Source organism: Salvelinus alpinus, chromosome 29 (assembly GCF_045679555.1).
Source record: "Salvelinus alpinus chromosome 29, SLU_Salpinus.1, whole genome shotgun sequence".
Taxonomy (NCBI): Eukaryota; Metazoa; Chordata; class Actinopteri; order Salmoniformes; family Salmonidae; genus Salvelinus; species Salvelinus alpinus.
This window is the reverse complement of record NC_092114.1, coordinates 18,878,067-18,897,456: the sequence shown is the minus strand read 5'-3', so window position 1 is coordinate 18,897,456 and position 19,390 is coordinate 18,878,067. Positions and strand designations below refer to the sequence as shown.

Below are 19,390 nucleotides of genomic sequence, written 5' to 3'. Positions count from 1 at the left end.
ACGATTCTCGCTCTCCCCAAAGACTGATTTCAGTCGAGAGAGAGACGTTTAGCCGGAGAGGAAGCAATAGACAGTGGTAGAAAGTTATACTGCGTTTTGGCATTTTTGGACTACTAAGTCATCCATTCATTTTGTGATTGGAATAGTGGAATAACTTCGATGAATGGGTAAGTCAATTTGTTGTTTGCGATTTGTGTTTTCTGGACTCAACATGTAAAAAGAAAGACAATTTCCAGTGCAAAGATTTGATCATGAACATTAAAGAACATGGTACTTTCAATACAGGCTCGTTATGAACAGCATTGGTGTTTGAAATCGATATGAAACCGAAGAAGACGTGGCGTTATGCATTGGCTGCTGTGCGTCTTGAGGCCTGGAGCGGACTGTGGAGTGGTTTAGGTAGTTTCATGTTGTTGGGATCTATTTTCTACCTCTACAACACGAAACTGTCTGAATTGGCCCAGTTTAATACATCGAAACTTCAGTCAACTTAGTCTGGGACACGTGAAATCTGATTGAATTGTATGTAATAGGATGGAGTGTTATTTGTTTTTCCATAAATATATGAATAAACAATAGGACATTTCTTATTTCCTTTAGCTGTTGAGAAATACTTGCTGGCGTGTATTTCTCTTAACATATCGTCAGTAATATTTATACAAACTCTACTTGTTATTTTCGTCGTTAAATTAAGCCCCTGTATTGCCTGCGTCCTATATTTATCTTGGTAAAAGCTCAGCCATAGGCGAGTTGGACTTGGATTTAGCGTATAGATAAGCATGTTTTCTGTCAGTCGTGACGCAATGACGCCAGACAAGGCCTCGGTTACGACCACTGCATTGGAGTGGAAGGGGAAGTTGAGTGTGCAACAGCGACCTCAGCGGCGCGCCGGTGGGCAATTGAACCGGATGCTTCCGCTGCGCAATACAGCCCGGACACAAAAGAAAGGAAGGGCTTTATGGCGATATTTAGATCCGCCAGACAAGCTGTTATCTGCGGGAAAAATAAGTGAATAACCCCTGCGGTATACTGGGTCCGTGTTAAAAACACCCTGATTTAGTTTACAGCCTTAAAGTGCCATTGCATTCACTTTTGTGTCCTTTTTTTCTTTTGAAGGTGCCTGTCTGTGCTGTGTTTAAGTGCGCATAGCCTTTATTTATCCACTAGCCTCTATATTTTGTTCTAATGTCTCTAACATATTTTCACCAAGCATTATCTGATTATGCACAGTTGTAGGCCCAATGCGTTCCAGGTAGATGAACGCCTATCTGTTCAGTTATTGGTATGAGTTATACCGTTTTTTCCCTTCAGTATGGGAAAACAGGCTGGAGTGGATTATTTAGCAGTAGTCAATCGCCTGTGGCCTGTAAGGTGTTGGCCTAGCTTTCAGTTTTATTTGACGGTAATAAATAGAACACGTAATTCTGTGGCTGTACTATCACGGTTCTCTAAAGCTATGGTAGGGTAAGGTTCGAGAACATGTCTGTGAAGTGTTACAACGTGTTACGCCGTCATTTCCTCTCTTCATACTAGTTCAGATTTGATCATATTGTATCCAGACTTGGGTTTGCATGTTCAGAAAGCCTCTCCTCGGCTATTGTTGAATTACATGTGTTGGTTTGTATTGTATTTGCGTGTCCATTGAGCGTTGTTCGGTTTCTGAAAACGAGTTTTATTTCTGCTTTCAAATTTGATTAGAACGTGATCTATGTGTCTGGATGATGAAACAAACAACCCCATGTGTAAAGTATCTATTCAATTATCTATTAATTGCATGTTTTTCTCACGAGGTATCTCCCACTTTTATGAGGAAAACTCATAAACTCAACGGCTTCTGTACATTATGCTGTATTTGTTAGCGTATTAGTTTCTACTTAATAGTGTATAATTTTTTTCTTTAGCCATAGTGGCTTCCATAATTGGCACTGCTGTGCTGGTAGCCTATTTGTAATAGTGCTAATGGTAATTATGGTTCGGGGCCTGTGTTTTGGTTGATCATGTCACATGACCTGGATTTTAACCTTTATTTGAAGCCTTTTCCAGAAATGAGAATTAGAACAAAAATAAAAACAATTGTCTGAGGATGATGCTGGACCATCTGACATAAAAATAAAAGGGTAAAGTTTGATAATATATATTTTTAATGAACGTTAAAATCCAGGTAAATCAAAACACAGGGTCCTAATTATGATAGTGGTCTCATAATAGGCTAATAGAACTCCTAGTAATAGTTGGATGTAAACAATATGTGTAGCCTATTGTTTAGTAATAGTGGTAAAGTATTTGTATTTGAAAAAGAAGCCCGCTAGGCTACAGGTCGATGTGCACTACTATGTGCATACTATTTTCTAGGACGAATATCCATAATTGTCGCTTATTTGTTGAATCTTAATTTTTTTAATATGCCACAATTAGGCCTATTTCCATGTAGGTTATTGATTGAATTAATATATTTTCTGTAATAGAAAATTGCTGTTTAATTCCTCGGTTTTGTTTAATAACCAGAATGTAGGCTATCCTGGATATTCACGGATATAGAATACAATATTAGACTAGAACAGTAAAATTATTCTTTCCATTTTTTTGTTTTAAGGCAGTAGTAAATACATGAACTTAACCGGGTAGACCTACTACTATGCCAACACACATTTCTATTCTATTTAGACATTTGTTTTCTATCAAAAATAACTATACGAATTTTAAAAAATCCATATTTTGCTGCTGAAAGGAATATTACTTTTACTGAGTAATTATATATATTTTTTCCAAATAGGCAATATAATAACAATGTCATAGGATGTTGATGAAATAACACATTAAACTAGTCAATTATTATTCTCAGCAGGCTTGTGGTTCTATTAGGCTTTAATCTTATATTGTATAAGGTTATTATTGTATAATACCAAACTAAGGCTTCACAAAATAGCATGATATAGCACCCCTTTGAAAGCTTATGTTTAATGGGGTGTGTGCGTAAAAGCTTGTTCATGTTGGAATGTTTCCTGACAATGAAAATATGAAAGGTTTGAACATTTTGACTGAGGATGAACGAGGTTACCTACTACGATGGAAAGCTACCCAGAGCATTAGTTGTAAGAAAGAATATCTGAATAATTTACGTTCCTTGGCGCCATAGAAAGAATGCAGTTTATGACATTTGGTTTCTTTAATAAGCCCCAATATGGCGGCGTTCTCCTGGTTATGTTCAGCCCCTGTATGTTTTGTTGTGAGTATCATTGGTAATGCTTATTACCCTATAACATATGTGTAAATATACTCGTTAAATGTGTGTTTTGGGAGAATTATTTATTGGATTCGCTGACCTATACTAAATGGACAGATACTTCCAATGGTATTTCAGTTTAGCCTACTCTCCCTTTCCATAGCCCTACATTTATATCAGCAGTAACTGTATAAAATAATAATAATTTGCTTTTAAAACTAGACATTGTTACGTTTTAAGACAGAGACCCGCGAGCATTTAATAGCCAAAGGGATTGATTTATCCTGTATTGTTCAGCCTTTATGATCACGTGCGCTCGACACCCAATCGAATGGCAGTCCTGCTTCCCAACTATTAGTCGACTGTAGATCTTTGTGGTGCCAAGTTGCTATACTTGATTTCTTCAGATTGTTATTTTGTAAAAGTCGGGTTTAGTGCGGGTGTATGTGTGTGTGGTGTGTGTGGCACGCTTGTTTTTGTATGTATCTGTGTATGTGTGGGTACATGTGAAAGTCTATTTTGCCATGTCGACATCTGGAACGTTGACGAGCTACTACGTTGACTCCCTCATCTTGCCCGAGAGCGAGGAGCTGTCCGCGCCCAGATACACCTCCGGTCCAGGGGGGCTCCAGCATGCGAGGCAGCTCACCTCGCTCACCGATCACACCGAGCTTGGGCCCTGCACCTTCCCGACGAAAGCTCCGGTCTTCAACCCGTCCTGGGGCCATGTATCGACCCAGTTTCCAGGTGCCGTGTCATCCGTGTACCACCACCCGTATGGGCATCACCAAGGCCCGGCTCCAGGCGATGTGGAGGGTCGCTACATGCAGTCCTGGCTGCTTGAGCCCATTTCAGGGTCCTTGCCTTTGACCGGATTACCGACGAGTCATCATTACGGGATCAAACCGGAGAGCCTGGGCGCACGAGTGGACAGCGCGCTGCCTGGATCCCACACCGCACTGCTCCTGTCCGACTTCACCAACGGGACAGTTGCGACGGCGTCCCCGGTGGACAAGAACACACTACCTGGCCAGACCGCAAACCCGAACGGGGAGATAGAGGAGAAACCGGCCCTCGATCCAAGTAAGTGCTGCTTCATCCTTTGACATTTGGTAATGCTATGTTCTGTAAAGCTGCGGGGATGCAGGTAGAAATGTGTGAGTAGCAGATGGGGCGCGTGTTTGAAAATGTGCCATTCGAGGCGTGCCATTTATAGGGACTTGACAATAGGCTATCTTTCTCTCACCCGTTTCCATGTTCTGATACTATGGGTTTCAGATCTGAAACAGCAACAGTCAGGTATAGGAGTCCATTTAGATTTGTATATCCAGAATTGATTTCCAGAGCTTTTGTTATCAGCCTCGTCCCTTGTGGGTCATGTGTTTTTATTACATCTGGGCCAGCAGCACCGGGCTCACACCAGTCTCGTTTCGCACCCCCTCTCTCCAGATAACCCGGTATCTAACTGGCTCCACGCAAGCGCCACGAGAAAAAAGCGCTGTCCATACTCCAAGCACCAGATCCTTGAGCTGGAGAAAGAGTTCCTCTTTAACACGTACCTCACGCGGGACCGTAGGTTCGAGGTCGCGAGGCAGCTCAACCTTACCGAGAGACAGGTCAAAATCTGGTTTCAGAACCGCAGAATGAAGATGAAGAAATTTAATAAAGATTGTGGACCAAAAAATGATTTATAGGAACCTATGATTCATTGAACGAGAACGTAAAAAATATCACAAATAAGGGATATCTGTGAAAAGACTGTATTTTTTAGAAGTCGTTGTCTTATTGTTTTATTCCAAACAGAAGCTGTTATGTGTCTTGTAAAAAGCATGTCCGGCCCTACTCGTCGGTTTGATGCAACTACCTTTATATTGCACAATTTAACAGTGCGCATAATTTGTTGTTATTGTTATTAGGATGTTAATTAATTAAGGCCTCGGCTGCAAGTGTCATTGTGTAAGACGAGTATTAGTAGGCCTGTTCTCTGTGCTCGTTTGTGTATGGATGTTTGTAGCTATGTGTGTGTTCTCTGGTTTGTAGATATTTGTATTTCCGGTTCAACTGAATTTAGTTTTAAATGTGATTAAGTTTTTTTGTTGTTGTCATTATTTCAATTACTGGTAACGTTGATTCATGATCTAACGTTGGAGTGATAGGCTAACGTCTGGCTGCTAACGTAATGGTAGCATTTTGAAGTGGGTGCATGAGTATCAAAAGCCTTTTTAAAATGCATATAAGCCTATTGATAATATTAATAGAAGGTACATAACAATTATTTTGTGTTGACTACCTAGACGTCTCTCAACTACCTATAATTGCAAGACCTATAATTGCAAGAACCTATTTCATTTTTACCTGACTCCGTTGTGAAGAAACATAACGCTTGTATAGGAAACTATGTCTGAATTTCAGGGAGTAACATTTAGAGGACATATTGGTCAGAAAGAGAGAGAGAGGACATTTTTAAAACACTGTAGGCTACGTAATGAATATCTCATGGTCTGTAGACGTTCCGATGTTCGGTTCTCAAATGTAATTTGTACTTTATTTATTGAATAAAACAAATTATATCTGCGAATGTAGCCACATTGAATTCTTATCATTTGTTGTGCTTTTACATTTCACTGTAATCTAAGAATTAATTCAATAAATTATCAAATTCTTAAATATATTGACAGTCAAATGTATTGCATCCTACCAAATGTCTTGTGTAGCCTATATGCCTACACTTATATTTTCTCTCCAACAAAATATTGGAATAATACTCTAATACAAACTATTCATGGAGTAATGTAAACCAGGTAGTAATGACAGTCGACCATTTATTTCATTTTCCGTGAGGAAATTCGAGTCTTTGACTTTGAAATGTCAACGGCTTATCAAATAATGTAAACGCGCACTTGGCATTCTTTCTTCAAACCCGCGCGCAAAACACACGCGGGGGGGGGGGCTCTGCCTGATGTCTCTGTATCAGGGTAAACAGGCAAGCCCAGACCGTCGCTCCGTGCTTGCAGCTCTGCTCTGTTCCGCGCGCCTTGGCAGAGGACATTGTTAGTTGTATACAGCCATAAAATACAATTACCACTATAACCGTTTATGGGGTGCAAAGCGCTGCAAGGCGAGAGGACACAACACAAGAAAGATGTCGATATCTTCGACAGCTGGGGCCTGTAGGATATGTGTTCTTCAGCTATGATATGACACCACCGCTCAGTTTAGACCCCGTGCTTCTGGACACATCGTGGCCGCCATGTTTTAAAACCTGCAACATGTGCAGGGGAGAGAGGTCAAAGGTATTGAGCGTTCAACGAGGGACTGTACTATATGGAATTTAGCTGTGGTGGTGGTAATCAAATTACAATCTATTTGATCTGAACTTCTAGTTAGAATGAGTGGTTGAGGTTGACCTGCTTCCACAAGCCTTTGGCCTATAGGCCTAGAGGAGTTCTCTTAAATCTGCGGTGTACCAAATAATAATAACAATTGACATTATAGAGACATGTGGAATAGGCTACAACTGGAGCTTGGCAAAACTACATAATTACAGAATCACAGAAACACCCATCTTTTATCAGACAACATCATTCACATAATGCATGCACATATATTTGAATACCCACAGGCCTGTAGTAGTTGTATGGAGCCATATAGTGGTGTTTTGACGCGCTCGGCCTCGAGGACGCAGATGGACCCCAAACATCAAAGGCTGGGCCAGAGAAAGAGCAATAAAACGCCTGGTCTGCTATACTGTCTGGCATTCCACTTTTAATGGCTTTATGGCCGTCCAGACACAATTAGGCCGTTTTCAGAACTCGGCACCCATTTGTTTTCTCTCTTTCTGTAGGACTGCAGCATGAACAAAAGGCCTAGCGGAAATGATCAGCTTTATTGGCGTCTCCCCGACTGTTGCTCGCGGGACTCATGGTCATCTCGAGCGCCCCTTTGTTTCTACCTGGCCTGGGAAACGTTCTCGCTCGGGTTCTCTGGTGGTAGCTAGTGTTCTGTTCACGTGCTGGAGGAACAGGAAGGGCAATAAAGCAACAGCATTATATGAGGCAAGACCTAGTCTCAGTGTATATGAGGCAAGACCTAGTCTCAGTGTATATGAGGCAAGACCTAGTCTCAGTGTATATGAGGCAAGACCTAGTCTCAGTGTATATGAGGCAAGACCTAGTCTCAGTGTATATGAGGCAAGACCTAGTCTCAGTGTATATGAGGCAAGACCTAGTCTCAGTGTATATGAGGCAAGACCTAGTCTCAGTGTATATGAGGCAAGACCTAGTCTCAGTGTATATGAGGCAAGACCTAGTCTCAGTGTATATGAGGCCAACATGGACATTTTAGATATACTATTCTCGATGCTAATCATTGGACCTCTAAATCTGCATTCCGTCTGGAAATAGTACCGCGCGCAATGAATACCACAGTTCCTACATGAATCACATTCTTTATGTGATTTTTTCCCTCTATTTGGCCACTAAGGGGGTGGCTGTGATTGCAGTTCTGTGCGCATTGCACCTTTTCCACCCTGCAACTTTGTATAGTGACCAGAGGATGGCGCTTATGTTCCATAACAAGCCTCAGAATGGCCTCTTTTGAACGCTTTCCCTTTGTGATTACTCTCGCAGGAACATAACAGTTTAAGAGTGCAACAAAGTGATTTCACACCCTGCCTACGGTTTTACAATGCAAGTCTAATACCACGTTAAGGAATGTTTACGAATACAGTGCGCTCACCAGGAATACAACGTTTAGACATGTTTAGGCATCCTTTTCCTGCATAATTTGCGTTCTATAACATCGTAATTCTAATTGTTCTTATTCAGATTATTTTACCTTTATTTAACTAGGCAAGTCAGTTAAGAACAAATTCTTATTTTCAATGACGGCCTAGGAACAGTGGGTTAACTGCCTTGTTCAGGGGCAGAACGACAGATTTTTACGTTGTCACCTCGGGGATTCGATCTTGCAACCAGTTATTAGTCCAACGCTCTAACCACTAGGCTTCCTGCCGCCCCAATATTATTAGCTATTGTGGTCGTAAGCACATCCAGGGCAGTATTTAATAATATAAAGATTTATAAAAATAGACGAAATAGTAGGCCTTAGTCTAGTTATACACAACATGTTTGACATGGGTATCTTTACATTTTCTACACAAAGAAACCTAAAACTTCGTTTTTCTACATGTCAAATGAATTGACAATCAAGATAATTGGGTACATTTTACTGGGCAAATAACGTTGAGTGTTAGATTGTCTTCAAAGAAAACAGGCTTTTAGTAGGCCTAATTATTATAGTTAGAATGCGTTTATTTTTATCTTTAGGTTATAAGTAGTGTTTAATAAACATAATTATCATGCAATATCAACATATAATTCAGAGTACAAGAAGCAATTACATTATGTAAAGTCAGTGGAAAGCTATTTTCCCCTTTTTTCTGAAGTATTATTCATGTTCAACATTTGCAATATGGTCCAACACAAGTAGCTTTTGGTCTGATTTGCGTTCAATTTGCTTTCGTTGAATCCATTTTGGAGTACTATGATATGGCATATTGGAAAATCTGATAGGCTTTGCGTTGTAGAGTATGTTTGGTGATATTTAGATTTAGCCTAAGTGGTTATATGATCATTAACTCCACACACAGAATTGCATTTGTTTGTTGATCCCTCCTGTGTTTATTTCCAGATAACATTGTGGAATACGAAAGAATATACATAAACTTGACCAAATTAGGCCATAGCCTATTGCAGATAAAACATAATAAATTCAGAGTTAATTTTTTTAAATTTCCAAATAGGCCTACCGCCAAGAACGCTGGATAACACAAACGTGGTAGATGTCTAAATGTAGGCCTACAAATACTGTGGCTCATTTAGAGTATTCAAATTGACTTACTTAATTTGCTTACCTAACTTTTATGTTTTTAATTAATCACTTGCTTCATCTAGCATTGGGTTACCACTCAAAATCATTTTCTCACTTGCTTCTTGTACTCATTACAACAAGTCATTTTATATTTAACCAATAAGGCCCGAGGGTGTGTGGTATATGGCCAACATACCACGGCTCAGGGCTGTTCTTAACCACGACGCAAAGCGGAATGCCTGGATACAGCGCTTAGCCTTGGTATATTGGCAATATACCACAAACCCCCGAGGTGCCTTATTGCTATTATAAACTGTCTACCAACTTAATTAGAGCAGTACAAAGAAATGGTCTTTCAGCTAAACAGCATTAAGGGCTCGAACCACCCAGTTTATAATATATTTTTGGAAACACGAGTTACACAACAACAGTAACTCAAATAGGATACAATTGATAATGGTTACACTTGTAAATGGTATTATTTTAATCACAGTAATATAAAATAAACTGTTGTAAAGTTAATTATGACAAGCAATCAAATGTAGCCCACCTATATTCTGACTATATGTTGAATGTATAAAAACAATTAACTATGTACAAATGTAGTGCTCTGCCCTTTGTATACTATAATCATCATGTTTGATGTTTGTTGTAGACTATCACATATCGTTCCGTTTTAGCACGGAGACATGTAGCTATTTGAAGGATTTGAAGAAAAGCTTTTTTTTAAATATACAATGCAGTTTTATATTCTTAGTTGTGTATAAATGACAGATGTTATGAGGGGGTGGGAGCGATGGTATTATGCTGTATTATGAAAAGTAAGGTATAACTGCAACAGGACAGCGGTTTTCTTTTGAACCAATGACATTGTATTTTGTGTCATTTCATATGTTCCCACAGTGTTTATGAGAGGGTGTGTGTCCAAAGAGATGAGGAAGATAGTGTGTGTGTCTGTGTGTCTGTGTGTCTGTGTGTGTGTTAATCCTACTCTAGTCTGTGTGTGTTAATTCTACTCTGTAGTCTGTGTTTGTTAATCCTACTCTGCAGTCTGTGTGTGTTAATCCTACTCTGCAGTCTGTGTGTGTTAATTCTACTCTGCAGTCTGTGTGTGTTAATCCTACTCTGCATTCTGTGTGTGTTAATCCTACTCTGTAGTCTGTGTGTGTTAATCCTACTCTGCAGTCTGTGTGTGTTAATCCTACTCTGTAGTCTGTGTGTGTTAATCCTACTCTGCAGTCTGTGTGTGTTAATCCTACTCTGCAGTCTGTGTGTGTTAATCCTACTCTGCAGTCTGTGCGCCATAATGATATTTCTGGCCCTGCTGGAGATTGGCTACAGCGGTCACAGGGCTGGATCACGTGGTTTGGTGTAAATCTAGGGTGTATTGCTGTCATTTATCACACTACCTCGTAAAAACGACACTGAAGATTCTGGCCCAACAAATCACAAGAAAAAAATATGAGCTCTTATTATGTGGATGGTCTTTTTAGCAAATATACGGCGACCGGTTCTTTCTTCCCAAACGCCGACCGGGGTTCGTGCGCTCTTCGAGCCAGTGGAGAAGGACCCGAATCTGTTCACAGTGGCGCAGCCCCTGCCTTCCCAACGTCCTTGTCCGGACTTTACAACGTCAACAATGCTATTTACCAGAGCCCCCCGATGTTTACTCCTGCTTATGACCAGGGGCCGGACGTGCACAGTCTGCACTGCAGCTCTTTCGACCAGAGCCGTCTGTTCGGGGACAGCTGCATCCAGCCGGTGCCGGGTCCACTCACCTCGCCAGAGGACAAACACTACCGGATGTACCCCTGGATGAGAACATCAGGTATGATCTTACATGGGACAACTTACTGTTGTCTTAATTAATGGTGCAATTAATTCCGTGAAGCCATTGGTATTGCATGGAAAGAATCAGAAAAATGTTTAATTACTTAGTTGTGTGACCATAAATTCATTATCACTCCGCTTCTGTAGTGTTCATCGCGCAGGGACATTGTCGCTGTTTTTGTTGTTGTTGGTCTTCTACGGTATGTGGCAGTAAAATACCAGGCTATAAATTGTAGTGTAAATCATTGCTCGTGCGCTCTGCAGTTCGCTCTTTGAATTGGGCTCAGAATGGCAGTTGTGATTAACATAATCAGTTTCAGAAACCTATTTGTACACAGGGATATAACTAAACTATAGTGGTGGCTGTAAACAATATCAGTAGACTAGTTGGAGCAGTGGTATTGACACTAGTGTCTGATTAGTACGGAATTGGTAGGCAGGACAGTGTCTAATAAAGACCATTGAAATAGCAGTAGTAATTGCTTATGGGCTGTGGGTATGACCTAGTAACGGTGAACCAACACATGCTTCTAATTGGAGAGGCATGCAGTGCATTAGCAATAGGCTACAGGCTAGAATCCCAGCTGGAATATTTATAACGGACGGAAGTCTGAGCCAAAACAGCACTGACAGTCCGAAGACATTTTGAGAAAGAAATCTTAGCAAAAATGGCACAGAATGAAAGACTGTGGCACGTTTTTTTTATTTGATTATTTTCTATAGAAAAAAATACAAGAATCCAAGATTACATAATTGTCATGTGTGTCATTATCAGTATCAAGTTATTATCGGAGTTATTACATATGGCATGCTTGTGTAGAACATGGTTTTAGAGCAATTTGCAGTATTTTTTATTCGTGGGCCTAGTGGGAAAATGCTATGTACAAATGTAGGATCTTAATTTGAGCCAGTTTCCAACAACAGGAACATAATCCTGCAGCAACAGGAAATGTGAATTATTATGTGGATTATAGTAAATGGACATTTCTTGTAGGGCTTTATGCATTTTTCGTTAGGGCAAATCAAGCCTGGCATTTTAAATTGGAAATGACCAACTTTAGAAGCCTTTTAAAATCTCAAATACTCTAGAAGTTTCCATTTCCTGCTGCTTAGGAAAATTCTCAACAACAAAAGAGTGATCAAATTAAGATCCTGCATCTGTACATCGATTAAAACCATTCTCTCTTTCAGATCCAAACAGAAAGCGTGGACGTCAGACGTACTCCCGGTACCAGACACTGGAGCTGGAGAAAGAATTCCACTTTAACCGGTACCTGAACCGCCGGAGGCGCGTGGAGATAGCACACGCGCTCTGCCTGACTGAGCGCCAGATCAAAATCTGGTTCCAGAACCGGAGGATGAAGTGGAAGAAAGATCACAAGGATGAGTCTTCGAGCTCAAACCTCAGTGCCAACTCAGAGAACGTAAACAAGGATGGTGATGGTAATCCGGTAACCAACGGACAGTCCAAGGCCCAGGAGGCAGAGCAAGGAGACTCCCCGTCTGCGGGTGTGGCGTCAGAAACCCCTGCAAGAGAAGGAGATGGCGACGTAGAGGCTTTTAATGAAAGAAACACTCCATAAATGTTTGTATTTGTCAAATGTTAAAGATGTATACTCTCATAGAATCGACACACTCTGTTCATCATGTTTGTTTATCAATTTATAGATTAGTAAGGATTGGTGAAACGACTTGCAGGCTGAAGTTGAGAAGCACTTATTTATTGTACTGTATACAAGCTAGTGAAACACTGTCTCTAGCAACAAAAGGCATACGTCTATGTGCACATGAAAAGGAACGGATACTACCTATTTACACCATAGTATAATTATGAAAACTCAATTTGATCTTTGAATGTAGAAAAGGCCTACTGTAAATGTTATTCAATAATAAATATTATTGGTTGGGAACTATTAGATATTTTACTACTGAAATAACATTCCTGAACAGAGAACTACCTAATGCGACAGTTAAATCCAAGCAACCTCCGAATTTAGCCTACCTCCAATTTCAATTGACTTAGACAAAGGGACCTTTTTCGCATTCTATTTGTTTCTATTTCAAATGGAAATAAAAGCAAATGTTGCGTAAAAGTGCCTTTGTTGAATCAACTAGCGAATATGGCTTTAACGATTTACTGTCCCTTATTCTCGTTATATTGCAATGCTGTAGCTGTTACGGGTTGGCATATTCCTATATCTTATATTTGTGAGAACTTATCTTTTGGGGCCATGTAGAGATTGTAATACATATTCGCATGATTCCAATACCCTACCTCAGAGACTACAGACCTATTCGGCTACTACTGTATCACTGAATTTCAATACTGTATAACTTATTGTATATGTGTGAAATTGAAGTCTTTGTAAACACTGTGACGTCGTGTTGTTAGTGTATTTTTGCATCCTCTATACGTCAATCAAATTTTTGGTGGACGTGAGTGTGTCTGCTTGCATGTGTTTGTAGGCTATTTGTAAATTAGGGAAATATTGTGTTTGTTTTATCTGATCAAATGAATACAAGAGAACTGCTCCAATGTTCAGAAATAACCTATATGCTCCCTCCACATCTCTGCTTTGACTCGGAAGTATTCGTATTTTGACATTACGCAAGACACAATATTAATCCAATAAAAACAAAAGCCTTCAGTTTTGAAAATAGCTTCGTAACGAATTTCCTGTAAACCAACGATACATTAATAAGAACTTTAGACAAAATGTTAAGAACGCACATATAGTCAACATGCCAAAATAGATGGTATTAGCTTAAATTATGCATGGATGAAAATACTTGTCTTACTTTTTCACGTTCATTTCTTTTTATATGACAATAAATATTGACAACACTAAGCCTACAAATTATACTATTCCATAATACACTGCCTATCTGGCTCATTCAGCAGGAAAAGTGAAAAGAGCTGATGAAACCCATGACACGTGTGTTTAAAGGAGTAGTCCACTATTTTACAACTTCATTTGAGATGATTCCTCACCCTGAAAGTAGAAACTGTAATCCATAGTTCAGTTTCCTGTAAACAGCTCGCTACACACACCACAAGTTAACAATCATTGGAAGTGATGGGGGCATGTGAGCATGTTTTTTTTTTAAATAGCCAAAGCACCTTAAAGTAACATCAAACTAAATATGGAATTGATTTGAATTGATTTCAGGAGATTTTTACCTTCGTTTTTTAAACATGCTCACATGCTCCTATCACTTCCATAGACTTTTAGCTTGTGGTGGCTAAGGTCAGCTGAAGTTTGTAGTGGCTGTTCAACGACCACTGAACCCTGGACTACAGTTTCTCCCGGACCATAGACTACTTTCAGGGTGAGGAACAGTTGTAAAATAGTGAACTACTCCTTTAATAAAGAGGCTAAAGCAGTGTTTCCAAAACTCGGTCCTGAGGACCCCAAGAGGTGCATGTTTTTGTTGTTGTTGCTCTAGCACTCCACAGTCGATTCAAATAATCAAAGCTTAATAATGACTTGATTATTTGAATCAGCTGTGTAGCGCTAGGGCAAAAACCCAAATCAGCGCTGCTTGGGGTCCTCGGGACTGAGATTGGGAAACAATGGGCCAAAGTATGCTACCTATGAGGACATGAGACTGGACAGGCTGTGTATGTGTAGCCTACTGTGTAGGGGAAATGAATGTTGAATGTTTAACTGTGCATTCCCCCTCTTTCCGGGAAGATGGCGCCTAGCTCTGACCTGCCCCTTCCTCTCTCCATATCCCCACCCGCTTTCTCCCTCTCTCACTAGGTCATAAATCTGTTGTTGTTTATGAAAATTTACAAAATAGCAATACAGCTTTAAGAGGCTCCTCCTTTCCCATTGGTTCACACTGGTCACATGGCATGGAGCCGTGAACATTAACTTTTTTATATATAATTTTCCAGAAGAGAACGTCACTCATTTAACAGCCTGTGTCTGCCACACAACCCTTTCTGTACTGTAAAATCTTTTTCTCCTCAATGTCATTGTTTATGTATTTTCGTCATGGGTAATGCTGTTTCGCTTTTGAGTTGAGTTTTGTATTATGCAGTGGCAAGGAGCAGTGTCCCTTTCTTGGAACCGGACGGTTTGGATTCATTACCGTCGTTCTTGTGACGGTTTGGCACAATGGACGGATTGAGTGGGAGCGCGTCGTCGCCTGACCCCGGGAGCTCGTGGATTCGTTCAGGGATCCAACTGGCACAACAGGGGATCTTCCCCGGTCTACCTCGCGCCAACTGCACCTGTCCGTCCTCTTCTCGTAACATCCCCACGCACCATGAGACCTGGACACGGTAAGAATGATTGCTTATCATGATTATGATTTTATATGATTTGGGAATCATTCATTAAATAGAGTGAGCATAAAAGTTAAAACAAATAGCATCATTTTGCTTGCTATGCTTGTTTAGTTTTAAAGTGTTGACTTTCAGAAGATTGGTTGGAGTGTTGTTCTAGGCTTCGTTAAAATGGGTTTTCTCCGATAATTTGATTTGATAATAATGATATGATCATAATTTGCATGATTATTTATGATCATTGTTATGGTAGTTGATTGTGGTCTCTGGGCTTGACCTATCTAATTATGTTATTCGATATTTGTGTAGACCTATGCATTTTCATTTTGAGAATTTCAATAACTTATTAGCATGCCTGTATGCTATTTGTGTTTTCTTTATTTGTTGCAATTTTAATTGGGTGGTCTGTCGGCAGCTGGGTATTGGGACTGTAGCCAATAGGCTATTCTCTGTCGCCCTCTTGTGGGAGAAGTGTGGTCTTCTTTTGGTCATGACTTTGTTTCGATTTAGCCATTTTCAGTCTTACATGGTTGTGCCAGCACAGTTCAACCACAACACAGTGATGTACATTGCGTTGTCTAGCACGAATCACAATCAACGTGTATCTTGTGTTGCAGTTGTGTTAATCTATATACGGTATGCTGTATAGGACCGCGTGCAATGCCAGGGTTGTGGGTTCAATTCCCACAGGGGACCAGTACGAAAAAGTCAGCCTCGTTTTATAGACTAGAAGAAACATAGCAACCGAAAATCCGGGACACTCAAATTAGTATGATATGTTTAGTTTGGTATGGTTACATAACACAGAAGTTTACTTGAAGCAAGAAATGAAAGGAGGGTGGATAGGTGGGGTATAAGGCAAATGTCTAGCAACCCGAAGGTTACGTGTTCGAATCTCATGACATGCAACTACTTACTACTTTGTAAATACTTAAAATGTTAGTTAGCCTAGCTAATGTTAGCCACCTAGTTAACTTTAGTGATAGCCCCCTAGCTGAAGTTAGCCATAACAAATCATATTTATTGCAAATTTGTAGCATATTGTACGAATTGCAATTCGTAACATATCATACCAATTTGAATTTGTAACATATCATACCAAATGGATTACTAATTAATACATACCATACAAAATGTAACATATCATACTAATTTGAGTGTCCCGGATTTTTGTTTACGGTGTTACGTTTACTTCTGAGTCCAGGAGGAAAAAGTACGAAAATGTGTGCACTCACTACTCTAATTCGCTCTGGGTAAGAGTGTCTGCTAAATGACTAAAACGTTTATAATGTATACTATCTTATATTAGCTTAATCTCGGGTGTTCTTGTCTTCCTCTCCTGTTTGCTACCCACATCTGTTTGCTATCCCAATGAGGTAACATCAGCACCACATCACAGAAAGAATACCCTCATCAATGACCCCTTCATCTCGATATTGTGCATACCTATAATAATTATAAACTTTATAGCATCACAAATAAAAGTGATGTGATATTATGCTGTTCAGTAATGGCATTGGCACTGTCATGTAGGGCCTGATGGCTGGAGTTGATTGTTGTGAATTACTGTATATGCTTGACATTTTTTTATTGGACGTTTACGAAATTTAAGTTAACCCTTCCTATTTTGCCCGGCTAAAAAAGCCTACAGAATAGAATATAACATTTTAAGGTGTAGTCTACAAAAATGGCCCAAAGAATGATAAAACACCGAGACTTGTTGACAAATGAGTATACCAAGAAACAAATACAATCATTATGAGCCGTAGACTAGAAAGGAAATACACTTTCGCTTAAAATGGTGTTCTGATTAGGACAACAGATAGTCAGTGTTCTTTACATAAGATCTCTGTATGTCACAGATAGACACCATTCATGTGTTCGTAGATGATAACCTCAAAATTATGTCACAGAATAGAACCTGAGACCAAAACGTCACAATTGATATGGCAAGATTATTACCTCAAAATACTGACACAAATAAGACTCTGAGAGACCAAAACGTCACAATTGGCATCAATACCAAGGAAGGAGTACAGCACAATAGCATATTGTTGTATTGCATTTTAATAATGCGTGTGTAGTTGCTGTGTCCGTGTCAGTTTGCTTAGTTTCCTTCGATGAGTTTGCGTCTATTACAAGCGAATCCGTTACGGTTCACCTACCCGTTGAATGTGTGTTTTTAGTGTTCCATTTAACCTTAGCGTCTCCAATTGAATACCCTCGTCGATATTTGCAGTGGTAATGCAACCAGTCGAGTTGACATTAGAAAATGGCCTTGCTGCGGCTCCCCTGCACTATACAAAATCTAGGGTATCTGAAATGCATGCAGATTGAACAGTTTAGGCTATTGTAATACAGCCTACGTAGCAAATTACATTTATGAGCAAATAAAACTGAAGCGTCGTGAAATTTTACTCACTCATCGATCAAGATTCGGATCTGAATTTCAAATAGTTGGCCTTGTACGGTCTGGGAAGCATGCGCTCCCCTCGCTTATGTGCGCCACTAGCACGCACACAGATTGCCGAATCCTGACGCTTCTACCAGATGCGGACATTAGTCTTGCCGTTTTTTCTAGACTTGTACTTTTTCCCTCACTTTACTCTTCCACTTCCTGGTTTGCCCCTTGTCCCCTGGGTGGGATAATTTCTTGGGAACTTTGTTTCTATTGGCCATTGATAAATCCGATGTTAGCTCTTAGACTCTCTCTCGCTAACAACCTCTTTAAAACCCCAATCACAAACACTCCTGGCCATTATAAAGCACAGAACCTATCCTCGCTCCTTCCAACATCCGGAGCATGTTTGAACGCGCTCTCTCAAACTATCCCTGTAAGTCAAGACCCGGGCTCGGATAGAGGGCTCCTTCATACACCGATGTACACATCTGGTCCTGAGTGCAGATTGTTCCTCGGCTCCTGCGGTGCCTGAAGGGGCCATATTACCTCTGCGAGTCTGCATCCTTCGGACAGACACGCAGACGTATCCATCACGCTGTTAGTGCCAGCGTGGGGCGTTGTGTAGCCTAAATATGGGCTATCGTCTTTTGGGGACTATAGGACCAAGAGGTCCAATGGACTATGGATAACCAGAGCCTACTCCTGTAAAACTGGTTGCAACTGGCCGTCGCGAGCGTGCCTGAGTGTCCAGTAATCCATATGGAGTGCACTATTTTCTGCTAAGTAGACGGAATGAACAGTATCTTTTGTAAGGCTAAATGTTTTTAAAATGCTGTTGCTCTGCCTGCACCTGCACCAGCTATAGCAGTCACATTAATGTCATAACAACCCACTGGTCACAGACTTCAGCTCAATGTCTAGTTTTGATTTACATGTGGTTGAGTTGTTAAATAACGTGAATTCAACATGAAATCAACAAAACATTTCACCATGTCATTGGATTTAGGTTAGAAGGTGGGTGGAAAAAAATAGGAAATGCCCTCATGTTGATGACTTTTTGCACGTTGATTCAACGTCAACACATTGCTTTTTGGGATGGAAACGTTTTGCCCTGTTGAAATAGGCTAGTATTATAGTCATCGCTGCTTCTATTTTAGGTACAGGTGACCTCTAAGTTACAGCAACTAATCAGCAGCTCAACACAGATTAACATGATTTAAAACCAAATTGTGCTAAAGTAATGTAGTCATATGTTTGTTATTGTCATTGCTTGTTTTGAGCCTACAGTTGTATTACTTCTGCTGTTATACTGATAGGGCTTTCTTCGTATCATATTTCGAACCTAATTTTAGATTGTCAATATGCGGTGCCTTATCTTTCTATTTTGAAAACTTGACAAGACTTATCTGAGTTGAAATAGAGTCATATAGCCTACTACATTCGCGTCCTCACTCGGAGGACATTATCTATGGGTGTGGGGAAGATGCCGAGAGAGGCCAAGGGAAATAATTTCATTTCACCTAGGCATATGTCCATGTAAAATACACTAAAATTCCTAAACCAAGAAATCCTGTTTATTCCCCCTATTGTCAGACATTATTTAAAAAGATATATATTCTAAATTCCCTTCTTCTCTTACTTTGATTTTCTTTCATTCTTTCTTCATCGAATGCGAGAAACTTCGTGTGTTTAGATTCCTTTCGAATGATATTCTGCTCCTAGTTTTCCTGTTCTGAAATTGACTTAAGTTATCCATATTGGCAAAAAAATA

The 19,390-nt window shown here is 40.0% G+C and overlaps 2 protein-coding genes and 1 long non-coding RNA gene across 5 annotated transcripts in view; 2 read left to right on the top strand and 1 right to left on the bottom strand.

Annotated features, from left to right (window-relative positions):
* Positions 1 to 461: 461 nt before the first annotated feature.
* LOC139559206 (homeobox protein Hox-A9-like) lies at positions 462 to 12,834 on the top strand. Of its 3 annotated transcripts, XM_071375000.1 has the most exons (3): positions 462 to 4,306; positions 10,781 to 10,922; positions 12,116 to 12,249. In XM_071375000.1, exons 1-3 carry the CDS (start codon positions 3,748 to 3,750, stop codon positions 12,189 to 12,191), a joined length of 777 nt encoding a protein of 258 aa, XP_071231101.1. In that variant the 5' UTR covers positions 462 to 3,747; the 3' UTR covers positions 12,192 to 12,249. The 3 variants fall into 3 exon arrangements, with proteins under 3 accessions (XP_071231101.1, XP_071231099.1, XP_071231100.1); XM_071374998.1 differs by lacking the exon at positions 10,781 to 10,922 and having other exon boundaries at positions 12,116 to 12,834; XM_071374999.1 differs by lacking the exons at positions 10,781 to 10,922; positions 12,116 to 12,249 and adding an exon at positions 4,673 to 5,816 and having other exon boundaries at positions 465 to 4,306.
* On the bottom strand, positions 11,609 to 18,183 carry LOC139559211 (uncharacterized). Its single transcript, XR_011671715.1, has 3 exons — positions 17,641 to 18,183; positions 15,023 to 15,206; positions 11,609 to 12,451 (listed from the first exon to the last, which is right to left on the bottom strand). It is a non-coding gene; the product is annotated as an uncharacterized lncRNA (long non-coding RNA).
* Positions 15,086 to 19,390, top strand: part of hoxa3a (homeobox A3a) — a 35,184-nt gene continuing 30,879 nt past the window's right edge. The window contains exon 1 of the mRNA XM_071374988.1: positions 15,086 to 15,215. The gene's annotated coding sequence lies outside the window, so the exon portion shown is untranslated. The remainder of the gene's footprint in view (positions 15,216 to 19,390) is intronic.